General features: G+C 38.7%; 1 protein-coding gene across 1 annotated transcript; it reads left to right on the top strand.

The window, feature by feature from the left end:
- Nucleotides 1-382: 382 nt before the first annotated feature.
- BTBD3 (BTB domain containing 3) lies at nucleotides 383-9032 on the top strand (the record flags this gene model as incomplete). The annotated part of the gene is given in 4 exon segments (XM_014585990.1): nucleotides 383-601; nucleotides 1095-1185; nucleotides 1743-1861; nucleotides 5002-9032. Coding segments are annotated over 4 exon segments (1462 nt in total), but the record flags the coding sequence as incomplete, so codon positions are not given.
- Between the last annotated feature and the right edge of the window lie 3518 nt (nucleotides 9033-12550).

Genomic DNA, 12550 nt, shown 5'->3' with positions numbered 1-12550 from the left:
CCCAGAAGCTTTATTGGTAATGGAAAACTGACTTGTATCTTTTCCAAAATAGTACAGCTGTTTTCCTCTTAGATAAAAATGTTTTTGCAAGCTGTAACATCTAAGTGACAGAATTGTGTCTATGGGCCATAGAAGATAGGAATCTTTTTTATTTGTTCTTAGTCTTATAAAAAGTTTGTATAACTTTTTTAGCTCAGGCTCACCTCTTCCTTGATGTTTGAACCAATTTGGGATATCTAACTATAAGGAGAGACACAGTACTCATGGTAGATGACAAGGAAAAGAACATGAAATGTCTCACCTTCTTCTTGATGCTTCCAGAGACGGTAAAGAACAGGTCCAAGAAAAGCTCGAAGAAAGCCAATACCAGCAGCAGCAGCAGCAGCAGCAACAGCAGCAGCAGCAAGTTGCCCCCAGTTTGTTATGAAATAATTACCTTGAAGACTAAAAAGAAGAAGATGGCTGCTGATATATTTCCTCGTAAAAAGCCAGCTAACTCCAGCAGCACCTCTGTCCAGCAGTACCACCAGCAGAATCTCAGTAACAACAACCTTATCCCGGCCCCAAATTGGCAGGGTCTTTATCCCACAATTAGAGAAAGGTAAGTGTCGGGCTAGCATATTTACTTTAAAAGTTTTCTGGTGTTGAAGTTTCAGCTTTTGCACAACCTACAATGTATTTTAACACAAATCTGTATTTCCTCTTTTCCCAGAAGCTTTATTGGTAATGGAAAACTGACTTGTATCTTTTCCAAAATAGTACAGCTGTTTTCCTCTTAGATAAAAATGTTTTTGCAAGCTGTAACATCTAAGTGACAGAATTGTGTCTATGGGCCATAGAAGATAGGAATCTTTTTTATTTGTTCTTAGTCTTATAAAAAGTTTGTATAACTTTTTTTTTTTTTAACTTTAGTTACTTCCCATGTGTTTGCAATGATTTCAAACATAATTGTTTAGTTAGAGCCTGTAGTTGTTTTGCCTTGAAGTTACTAAACTGTTGCTTAGCTTGGGAATCTTTTGTGGGTTTTGTATGTTGGGGAAGAGGGTATTAAAAATGCTGGCTGCTGTGAATTAATGAATTGCTTCTGTTTGTAGAAATGCGGTGATGTTCAATAATGATTTGATGGCAGATGTACATTTTGTGGTTGGGCCACCAGGTGGGACTCAGCGGTTGCCTGGACACAAAGTAAGCAACAGCTGCACGCCCCGTTTAGTCCTGAGATTTACAAAGAGGGACCCTCTCCACAAGCCTGGAACTTGGCGTGGGCAGCTTGCCGATGGCAGGCACTGCATGCTTCACCCGATTACAGAGAAAGTGCACCCTCTCCAAAGGGCTTTAGCCACGCTTAATTTTTTCTTTGTTTCCTTTTACACTGCTCTATGTCTCACACAAAAACATGCCCTCTTAATTCTCCAGTCATGGGAAGTTGTTTTGACAGGTTAGAAAAGTCATATGTTTATGCTTCTCCTACGAATCAGTTAGATAAGCTTCTATTCTACTTATTTCGTAATAGAGGACTTGTTCAGTAATCTCTTAAAACCTTGAGATAATTAGCAATGTAGAAACTGCTTTGCTGAACACCTTATGCTTCCATGGCAAGGTGCACTGTACCTTGGCTCTTTTCAATGGAGCAGTAGTATTCTGTGTCTTCTAAGCCTGCTTTCTTAGCATTGTTTTCTGGACTGATTTGCCGAAAATGCTTTCAGTTTAGTGCATGAAATAAGATTTCCCTTTCTCCACAGTATGTTTTAGCTGTTGGGAGCTCTGTGTTCCATGCAATGTTTTACGGAGAACTTGCTGAGGACAAAGATGAAATCCGTATACCAGATGTCGAACCTGCTGCTTTTCTCGCTATGCTGAAGTAAGCATCATTCGTATGTTTGGAAGGAGTTTGTTTATGCTATAATTGTACTCTGCTAGTTTCACAGTTAAATATAAGATCAGCATAACAGAACAGGAGATGCTGATGAAGAGAGAGGGTGCTGCTCACCTTGTAAATGTTTTTGGAGAAAACTACTCATCTTTTGGTGGAAAGCATGTGGAATGATGCAGACATTTATAATCAGGCCTTGACATGGGATTTGGGGGCAAGTGGCACATATAACAATTTGATTTTTAAAGACTAATTAAAGAAAAGTAACTTTCTGGTATAGGAATTATGTAATAGAACTTGTTCTCTCTACCAGCATTTTGTGTGAAGTCTTCAAAGATGCAAACTATATTTTTGCTTCACAGTTCTAGAAATTATGTAAGTTATTCAAATACCACCAGTTGGGAAATCTCTAAGTTCTCTATGAGTAATTGTCTCCAAACAACAAACACAAAACTGTTGAGATAATCTAATCTTTATGCACATATGCACATATTCAGATACTCTTCCTCAAGGATAAGAAGCGTTTGTATTTGATATTAGAGAAGAAATTTTTGAAAGATATGAATAGTGTCATAAAATTTCATATGGATTTATAAAAGAATAACTTTAATTGATAATATAGAAATGTGAAACTATGAGATACACACATTTATTAAAAAATAGTTTTATATCTAGTTGAGAGACGACTACAATATATATTCACTAAGTAAATAGAATCACTGTGTACAAGTGCTAGACCATGTGATAGTCTATACCTTGTGATTGAAAATCTAATTATTATACTAAATAATGATTTTTCATAACCTTTATTCTGACACACCAAAGTATATCAAGAGTCCAAGGTTATCTGCTGCTCTAGGGAGTTCAGTTCACTGGAACAAATAAGATATTCAGAAAAATTATTTAGTGGGTCAACAAATCGGACAGTACCACTACAAATGGTTAAATATTGCTGTATATTGTTTACTACCTAGTAAAAATAATTATAAAATTTAAAAGTATTTAATTTTTTATTCATTTCATAATTTTGAAATTAATTGCTACTGACTGGAACTTTCATGGTAGGAGATAGGGAAATTAAAGGCAAGTGAGTATGGCAAGTATCAAAACATAAATTAATCCAATGATTTTGACCTTCAAGGTTGCTTAGATAAATGTACAGAAACCAATTTTGCCTGCAAGGATTTCTGCTTTCTCTACCTCCCCAACCCACCACCCAATCTGTGAAGTCAGCTTTTTAGTTCACAGTGTTCTGTTGCTGAGGAGAATGCTCATACCAGTTCAGCATGGTGGTTGCACTGCAGTGAAGTTGAGCTGTGCCATTCTGGACATACACATAATTATGAAACATGAATAAGAATGGCAGAGAATTACATCTCACCTAAGTTATCTGATTCATTATTTGACAAGTATCTTTTCTCAAACATGTATTGCTTAGAGTGTATATTGATAGAGTGTTTAAAAATTATATACACAGTTCACATAAAGTGGAAGAATCAGAAATGCAATAGGGTGCTATTTGTTCTCTTGAGGTAGGTAAAATAGTGATGGCCAGGTTTCTTCCATCTTGCATCAGAGCTAAGTAAGTAGCCCGTATTCCTGGAAAGCGGTTTACCAGGAAAGGGAAACAGCTACTGACTTGACAATCCACAATAAGCCTACAAAATGCTGATTGCTCCAGGATGCCTCTCAAACTGTTGCTGCTTGGGCGAAACATCCCTGAGCTGCAATTGTACTACCATCAGCTGGTCCTGCTAATGGAGCTGGCTTAGCCTATCAGAAGTAGAAAGGCTTCTTGGAAGTAAGAAGTTAGTTTCCATTTGTGTTTGGTTTTGTACTTTCTTACAGAAGTAATTGCAAAGTTCTTTAGTTACTGACGTAAAATATAATAACTAAAGGAAAACTTAAAATATAGTAACTATACATCTTGGCTAGAAAAATTTAAAGTGTACCTATATATATTTTTCACCCATATGAACTTCTCATTGACTATTTATTTTGTCAACTGGACAAAGAAAAGCTAGATAATGTCTACCTTCTTACACCTTCTTTTGGGACACTGCAATCATCCCCCTAAAAATCAAGAAGCATTTAATCTGCTGAAATAGGGTCAGTTTATAGAAGCACAGAAATAATACATATTTAAGGTTCCTTGCTTTGTTTTTAAATTAAGTATATCCAGAAATGTATTCCTTCTGAAGGTGGAAGGAATGTAGTGAGTGGGTGGAAGGAAAAGTTTAGCATTAACAAAGAAATGGCACAAAATTTGTTGGATTCTATGTAAAGTTAACTGGAAGATAGCATTGAAGTCCATATTTGATAATCTATTGAACTTAGAACTACTTGGAAAAATACCTATGTAATCTCAGGTTTTTCTTTTGTGTTTAGGGAAAAACTGAAAGCATTGTCAAGATGCAGTCATTGCTGACATTATGGCATTAAAGGCAATTGTTTTATCTGAATGTACAGGGGAAAAAATTGAAGAGTGAAAAACTGTTTTGCTTCTAAAACATGGGATTTTTTAAAATAGTAATAATGTGTGTTATAATTTTGCTGGTTTTCCCTAATACTTTTTTATATGTAGTTCTTTTTCAAACAGTTCTAGTATTTGTTATTTTTGTTGAGAAGACACTGAATACAGCTTATAAAATGGAGGGTAGGGGACCAGCAGGTGGCATGATGGTTAAAGTTCTGTGTTTTACATAGCCGGTTGTATAATTGGAATCCCAGACCCTGTGTCTTGAAAAGCACACCAGGCACATGTGCATGCATGCCCAAAATCTCAAGAGGAGAATGGAGGAGACGAGATTGTGTCATGGCCATCTCCTAAGGGGGAGATTTCTCTCCTCATCTCTTCAGTGAGGCACGCACCCTAAAGCAAAAAAATAAAAAATAAAGTGAAGAGTGGGAGGATAACACAAAGTTAATGTATTTAATTATATAAACCTACTGAGTTTAAATATAAGTTATTTATTAATATCTCAGTTTTTAAAATTTCTAAACATTTTTTTAATAATTGCCACGTAAGATGATATTCTTAGAACAAACTTGAAAGTAGTTGCCTCTTTTCTGGCTGGAAACACTCAGATTTTGAATATTCCCTTGACATGTTTTGTGCTTTCTTTTAGATACATCTATTGTGATGAAATTGACTTGGCTGCTGACACGGTGCTGGCCACACTTTATGCTGCCAAAAAATACATTGTCCCTCACCTTGCCAGAGCCTGCGTTAATTTCCTGGAGACCAGTCTGAGCGCCAAGAACGCATGTGTGCTCCTCTCCCAGAGCTGTCTGTTTGAGGAGCCAGACCTTACCCAGCGTTGCTGGGAGGTAATCGATGCCCAGGCTGAGTTAGCGCTCAAGTCTGAGGGCTTCTGTGATATCGACTTCCAGACTCTAGAAAGTATCCTTCGCAGGGAAACTCTGAATGCCAAAGAAATTGTGGTTTTTGAGGCAGCTCTCAACTGGGCTGAAGTAGAATGCCAGCGACAAGACCTAGCCTTGAGCATTGAAAACAAGCGTAAGGTCCTAGGGAAGGCCCTGTATTTGATCCGCATACCCACGATGGCCCTCGACGATTTTGCAAATGGTGCTGCACAGTCCGGAGTATTGACTCTTAATGAGACCAATGACATCTTCCTTTGGTACACTGCGGCCAAAAAGCCCGAGTTGCAGTTTGTGAGTAAAGCCCGTAAGGGCCTTGTCCCCCAACGCTGTCACCGTTTCCAGTCTTGTGCCTATCGGAGCAACCAGTGGCGCTACCGGGGTCGCTGTGACAGCATCCAGTTCGCAGTCGACAAAAGAGTGTTCATCGCTGGCTTTGGGCTCTATGGTTCTAGCTGTGGCTCTGCAGAATACAGTGCCAAGATTGAACTCAAGCGGCAGGGCGTTGTCCTGGGGCAGAACTTAAGCAAGTACTTCTCAGATGGCTCCAGCAATACCTTCCCCGTATGGTTTGAGTACCCTGTGCAGATCGAGCCAGATACCTTCTACACGGCCAGCGTGATACTGGACGGCAACGAACTCAGCTACTTTGGACAGGAAGGCATGACAGAAGTTCAGTGTGGCAAAGTGACTGTCCAGTTTCAGTGCTCCTCAGATAGCACCAATGGCACTGGGGTACAGGGAGGGCAGATCCCCGAACTTATATTCTATGCTTGAAAACCCACTTCCCAAAGCCACGTGAGCTGCGAGGTGCATATCTGGTCCCCACTTGCTTGATGCTTAGCTCCTTTGCAGATATGTGGTCAGCGCAGGTAATTTGTAATGATGAAGATAGGCATTTTCTAATTTCTTTTAACCTTTTAGTTATGTACAGGCAAAAATGAAGCATTCCGCTTTTTAACTACATGCTTAAGAGAGCCAAGTTCTTACTAAGGCTTTGTGGTTTTTAGAGTTGGGTCTGTACATCTGGGGAGAGTCTGTGCTCTTCCAAGTGCCCTACCTACTTTCCAGTTTTGCCCCTCTGAAGAAAATTTTGAATCACCTCAAATTTCCTTTTGGAATTTATTTGATGAATAGAAATAAACAGTCTAAGATAATGACAAAAGTTATTTTTAAATGGAACCCTTTCCCCCTAGAAAGACACTTAAACCTCATGTACAATTTTGAAGTAAGTTTTACTTTGTTATAAGTAATAATTTAGAAAATAGAGGGTAGTCATGTTCAGTTATTTTATTCCTTTTAAATTTGTTGTTTATGGGCTTTGCTTTTTTTATTTTTTAAGTCCTAAATTCATGAGATTGTTACATATTAAACACGTCAGAGTGTCCATGTAAAGTAGGAAAATAAGAAATTGCATATGTGTTTAGGTCTTGACCTCTGCTACAAGCAGATTTATATTCTTTTAATTCAGAAGACAAAATATTGCAGCTTGGGCACTCCTTTATACATAACTAAATTATAAAATTTTATTGAAAAATTTTTAAAAAGTTTGCAGACTTACTAATTTAAGTTAAAACAATTTTTAAAAGATGCCTCAAAAGTCCCATACCATGAATAGTTTAATTGATGGCACATTAGAATACAGTTTGACAAAGCCAGACTGCTTTTTTCAACACTTAACTTTTGATCCCCACTATTGGCTTGTTTTTCTAAATTGTACTGTATGAAATTCCTAATCCCTTTCTCCCCATTTCAAGAGGACCAAACAATTCTTTAAAGGAGTGGAGTAGCAATTAGTTTTGTAACATTACACATTAATGTGATGAGATACTTTTGTTGTTCGTTTGTTTGTTTTTTTAGTCTGAAATATGCTTTACCTGATCTATTTGATCATACACTATCTTTGTTAATTATAATTCTGTCTTGTTTCTGGACTGCTAGAATCTGGCCTCTGGCCACCTTAAAGTGCCAATATTTGCCTGCAGAGCTTAAAGAAATGATTTGGAGCAACGCACTTGATCATACCTAATATTCACTGCTTCAGCATCACATCCACCTCTCTATTTGTTCACAGATAATGTAAACAAAGGAGGGAAAAGCTCATGAAAAAATTCTCCTTCAGTGATGGCTCGTGTTGGTTTAGTGCCTGTGCTCTGGTGGTGTCCAGCGTGCTCACCGCCAGTTCAACTATCCATGTGTTCCTGGGCAGCTTTTCTGCTCAGTGTGATCCTGAGATGGCTCCCCCCGCCACCCAGAGTGTGGTCCCTGGCCGCCTCCTTCTCCTGCCCTGCAGGCCTGAAATTGGCTTGTATGGAGCCAGGAGTTAGTCCTGGGGTGTGTGTGTGTGTGTGTGCCTGCGCACCCATGTGCAAGCAAGTGCGTTTGCCTACTCAGGAATTGTCTCCTCCCTGCCTGGCTGGGGAGAGGTGGGACAGAAACGGTCCCCCTGCTGACCGACCCCAGCAAGGCCCAATGAGTGATTGCCCTTACCTTTCGCTGTGTTTCTGGGCCACTTTCCCTGAGGACATGGGCTTGTTGCCTTCATCCGTCTTCCCTGATGGAGGAGAACACTGGATTGTGGGAAATGTTTTAATCAGTTTTGCCATTACCTATGTCTGTTAGTACAGATGATCAAAAGCTGTTACTGGTGATTATAGATGAGTACTCCCAGGACAGCTTTCCTAAATGATCTGACCATCAGCTCTTACTAGGAAGATGATAAATAGTTTGGCAAAGCATCGATGAAATACAGGTACATTTTTAATTAAGAAAATACTTCTACAAGAAATCTGTTTTAAAATTATTATTAAACATTTCGAAACTACCATGCAGATTGGTAGACTTGACTAGAAAGAAGGCACATGTTTGTAAGAAAAAGGAGAAGACACTATTTAGCACTGATTTCATCCTATGAGATTGTTGGGGTGGGTATATTAATTAGCCTTAGCATAAAGCACATTTATTCACTAACCCTCACTGTCAGTGATCCTGTTAGCCAGCTGCCTTCCATGTGGCTAGGGTCCTACTGGGTAAAAACTGCATGAGATCCTGTATGCTGGCTTAGAAAAACTTACATTTTTGTTCATTACTGTTACTTTAAAAGAAAAAAAAAAAGAAAGACTCATGCATCATCTCATTGGCTGGTACTGAGAACTGAGGGTAAAATTTGAAAATTGTATTTAGAATAAGAAATGTTCTATTTCAAATCCTGTTTTTTCCCCCTGCATTTTCAACAAAATGGAATGAAGCCCAATAAGCTTGCTCTATTTTCTTTGGTAATCTTAATTTGGTAGCTTTTAAAACTAGAAACCATTGTTCTGACAAGGCAGGCAACTCTAGTGTATAAACACAACTTTATTAATCAGAATACGCTGTAGATGCTTTTCCCAATGTATCTGGCAGTCTTTGTCATTGTTCATGCTGGGGATAAACGGGATCTAGGCTAGCAGTTCTAATGTAACATTCTTTAAGCATATCTTAAAATAGTATTTAAGTAAATGGTCTAATTTCTACATAATTATTGCACTGAACTGTCTTTTTGTTTTTTAAGTTGTTTAAATAAGCTCAGCTAATTCAAGACACTGTAGCCACTTGCACATCAGCGTGCTTGAATTTAGTAGCTTACAGCATTATTTATGAAGGAAAACTATATAAATATGAAGTACCTCATGTTGAATGTTATTGTACTGTATTTTTAATGTAACAGTGCAGATCTTGTTAGACACATGAATGTGTATAATCATGTTAAATGCAAATAAAATAAAACTGGTTCTTAGATTTGTGTTTCTTAATATTTTTGTGTCTCCCTTGAAATAATAAGATATGGCATTTTTGGTGCCACTGCATTTTATAGAGATTTTGCAGGAACATTTGTTTGCCAAGTATTCAGATATCTTTGATCCCTAAAGAAGTAAAAATTTGAGGCAAAAGCATAAGAGAACAATGAATATGTTAATCGTTTACATTGTTCAGAGCCTGATTGTTAACAGAGAGGACAAGTGGATGCATTTGTATTCCTGTTACAGAATTTGTGGTTGGCTGGCTTGCTGACTCTGTAGTTGCCCAAATGTCTGCATCTCCCTATCCTGAAGGATGTTGATCCTGAACGACATCTGGCTTCTGATGTGTGACCAGTGCTGCTTCCTCCTGCTGTGTTACGATAGCTTATGTCTAGGAATAAAACAATAAGTGAAATGCCATGTAAGAATTTTAAATACACTTTTTAGACACTCAGCTAGTTTTGCATTTTTTCCCATAACAGGTATATGTATACACATACACATACATACATTCATACATAATTGTACACACATGCATGTTTTTTTCTCTGCAACTTTCTGAGGTTTTTCTACTAGTTTATCGTGAAATCCTGCACATTGCGTAACCACTTCCTATGCTCCAAGTTTAGTTTCTAGGACATACCTGCTGGGAGATTTTTGGAATTGCTCCAGAAAAAAAACACGTGAACTGGAACTCCCCATTCTTGTCACCTTAATCACAATTACAACCTGAACTGCAAAGATCTTTAATCCAGGAAAGCCTTAGCCATTATCCCTTCAGTGTTGCTATTTAAGCTTAATCCACATGTGTTTGTTTTTATTACCCCAAGACAATTGGGAATGATCCTCCTCCATTACTGGGACTTGGGATAGCATGTCACTGAAATTACACTTTCTTCTCCATTGACTCTCTGACTTGCCTGTGAGAGCCATAAACTAAAACTTGGTGGAAAATAGGAAGGAAGAAAGCATCGCTGGAGAACTAAATGGTATAAAACTCAAGAGTCCAAAACAAGCAAACGGCCTTGAAAACCTGTTGCTATCTGACATGTTACAGCAGGATCTTGAGTGCCTTTAAGATGCTTTGATAGAAGACGGCACACTTAGGATTTCTAATACATTTTGACATTTTTTGGAGCCATTTACATTTATTGATCAATTATTCCTCTTGGTTCTATGCTTCATTTATCTTCTACTTTTGAGACTATATAATCTAACAAAAGCAATACTTAGAAAAACTTTCAAAAATAGAATTTCCTCACTTTTAAAATGAACATGAGCACTGGAAAAAAGTTTCTCAACCAAGAAATTACCAATTAGTTGAGGCAAATAAGACTTGTAAAGAGGAAGGCTGGGACCAGCAGATAGCATAATGATTACGCCACTGGACTCCCTTGTAGTTGACTGTAGTTCGAGTCTCAGACCCAACGGCTTAAAACACACTGGGCGTGTGTGTGCACGCCCAAAGTCCTGAGAGGAGAATGGAGGAGAAGGGATTGCAGCATGGTCATTCCCCCCACCCCCCACCAACCCCCCCGGGGCCTGATTTCTCGCTCTCTGTCTCTCTTTCTGGCGAGCGTATGCGCCCCGTAGAAAAAATTCCTCTCAAAAAAAAGGAAGGCTGGGGGCCAGCGTGTGACATAGTGGTCAAGGCGTTAGTCCTGGACCCAGCAGCTTGAAGCTTATGCTGAGTGTGTGCATGCATGCCCCAAATCCCAAGTGGAGAATGGAAGAGAAGGAATTGTGAGGTGGTCATTCCCCCCTAGGGGGTGATTTCTCTATCTCTCTCACTGTTTCTGTCTCTCCAGGGAGCACACACAACCTCTGGAAGAAATTTCTCAAATTTTTTTTTAAAAAAGAAGGCTGTGGTTGACCCTGTCTCACACTAAGTGTAAGGCACTGGCACCTGTAGATTGGTCCCTGAAGCGTGTCTACATGCATGCCCCCAATTAGGGCAGCTCCCCTCTGCTGCTCCTTCTAAACCTTTATTTGGAGGGAGGGATGTGGGCAGTAGGGACGGTAGAGAGCAGTTGGAGAGGCTATAATTGCTATTGGTGCAGATGCAAGCCTTTTAATCTTGTCTGTCTACTTGAATGTCTAGTAGACAGCAATTTTACAGGCAGATGCTGCTATTTTATACACTGCTGTCTAAAAAATTCCTAACCTCAAGATAAGTAGGTAAGCAAAAGGACATTCTTTGTCAAGTCTGCACTTTTAATAAATCTGTATATAGGATATGATTAGTTACCAATTACACTACTAGTACTTAAGTGTTAGTTTGCTCTTCAGTGACTGACTGCTCTTCAAGCTGTTAGTAATACCCAGAGTGGGTATGTGTTAAAGGTTACTGTAACGGTGGGACCAGCAGTTAGCATAATGGAAATGTCACTGGGTTCCCATGTAGTTGACCGCGGTTCGAGTCCCGGACCCCACGGCTTAAACTCACGCTGGGGGTGTGGGCGGGCATGCCTAAGATCCCGAGAGGAGAATGGAGGAGAAAGGATTGTGGTGTGGCCATCCCCCCTGGGGGGTAATTTCTCACTGTCTCTCTTTCTGGAAAGCGCACGTGCCCTATAGCAAAAACCTCTCCAAAAGAAAAAAAATGGTTACTATAAGGGTAATAATGCCTTTTTCACTTTATATGATAGCAGTACATAAAATTATCTCTAAATTAAGGCATATTTTTTGTTTTTAGGACTGCCCATTTTATATTTGACTATTTTATATCAGTTGTTTAGGAAAAGTAGAGTTATGCCTGAAAAAACTAAAAGGATTCTAGTAGCCTTGCTAATTTCAAAATGAATACTGCAATACATCTATGAGCCACATATAGCATGAAGACTGTTGTGAGAAACTAGTCTATGAGATAATATTTTAATATGTAGCAGTCTACTGTGGCTATACAATTTGCATTTTTTCTTAAACAACTATGTTAAAAAATAGTCATAAGAAAGATAATGACTAAGAAAGCTCAAATCTTTCAAAGCTTGAAGCAGAGGGTACCACCTTCAGCTATATTGAGAATATGTAAAAATGTGCTTTTGAGAGACATTCCATGCATCTTACAGAATTTTCATTTTTGTGCTTGTCTTAGCTCTAAACTTCAAATTATTTCAGCCTTCCTTTGAATAGTATTGAAACAGTGCACTGAGCCTTAACCAATTCAAAATTAAAAGCTGTCATAGATCTTCACTCTTAAAGAAAAATTCCAATTCTAATAATATTTGGAGGCATTAACAGGCTAAAGGATATTTACAATGTTGCCTGTGTAATTTAGCTCCCCAGAAGAGACAAAAGGTTTTATAAATCATTCAAAGGATTTAATCCACTCTTCGTTCATTCATCGATCATTTATTGATCCTTTGTTTCATCCCAGGCAGTAAGAAGTGTTGGGGAGCTAGAGACTGGTGGGACATGGTGTAGGATGGGATGTCAGGAATTTAGGGCCCAGTGCAGAGCTGCTCCACTGTTAGCATGCAGAACAACCTAAACTGCTGGGCCCCACCCTCAGACA

Source organism: Tupaia chinensis, unplaced genomic scaffold (assembly GCF_000334495.1).
Source record: "Tupaia chinensis unplaced genomic scaffold, TupChi_1.0 Scaffold000101_1, whole genome shotgun sequence".
In the NCBI taxonomy this organism is placed as follows: domain Eukaryota; kingdom Metazoa; phylum Chordata; class Mammalia; order Scandentia; family Tupaiidae; genus Tupaia; species Tupaia belangeri.
Note: the sequence above shows the minus strand (reverse complement) of the source record. Positions and strands in the feature narration are given on the sequence as shown.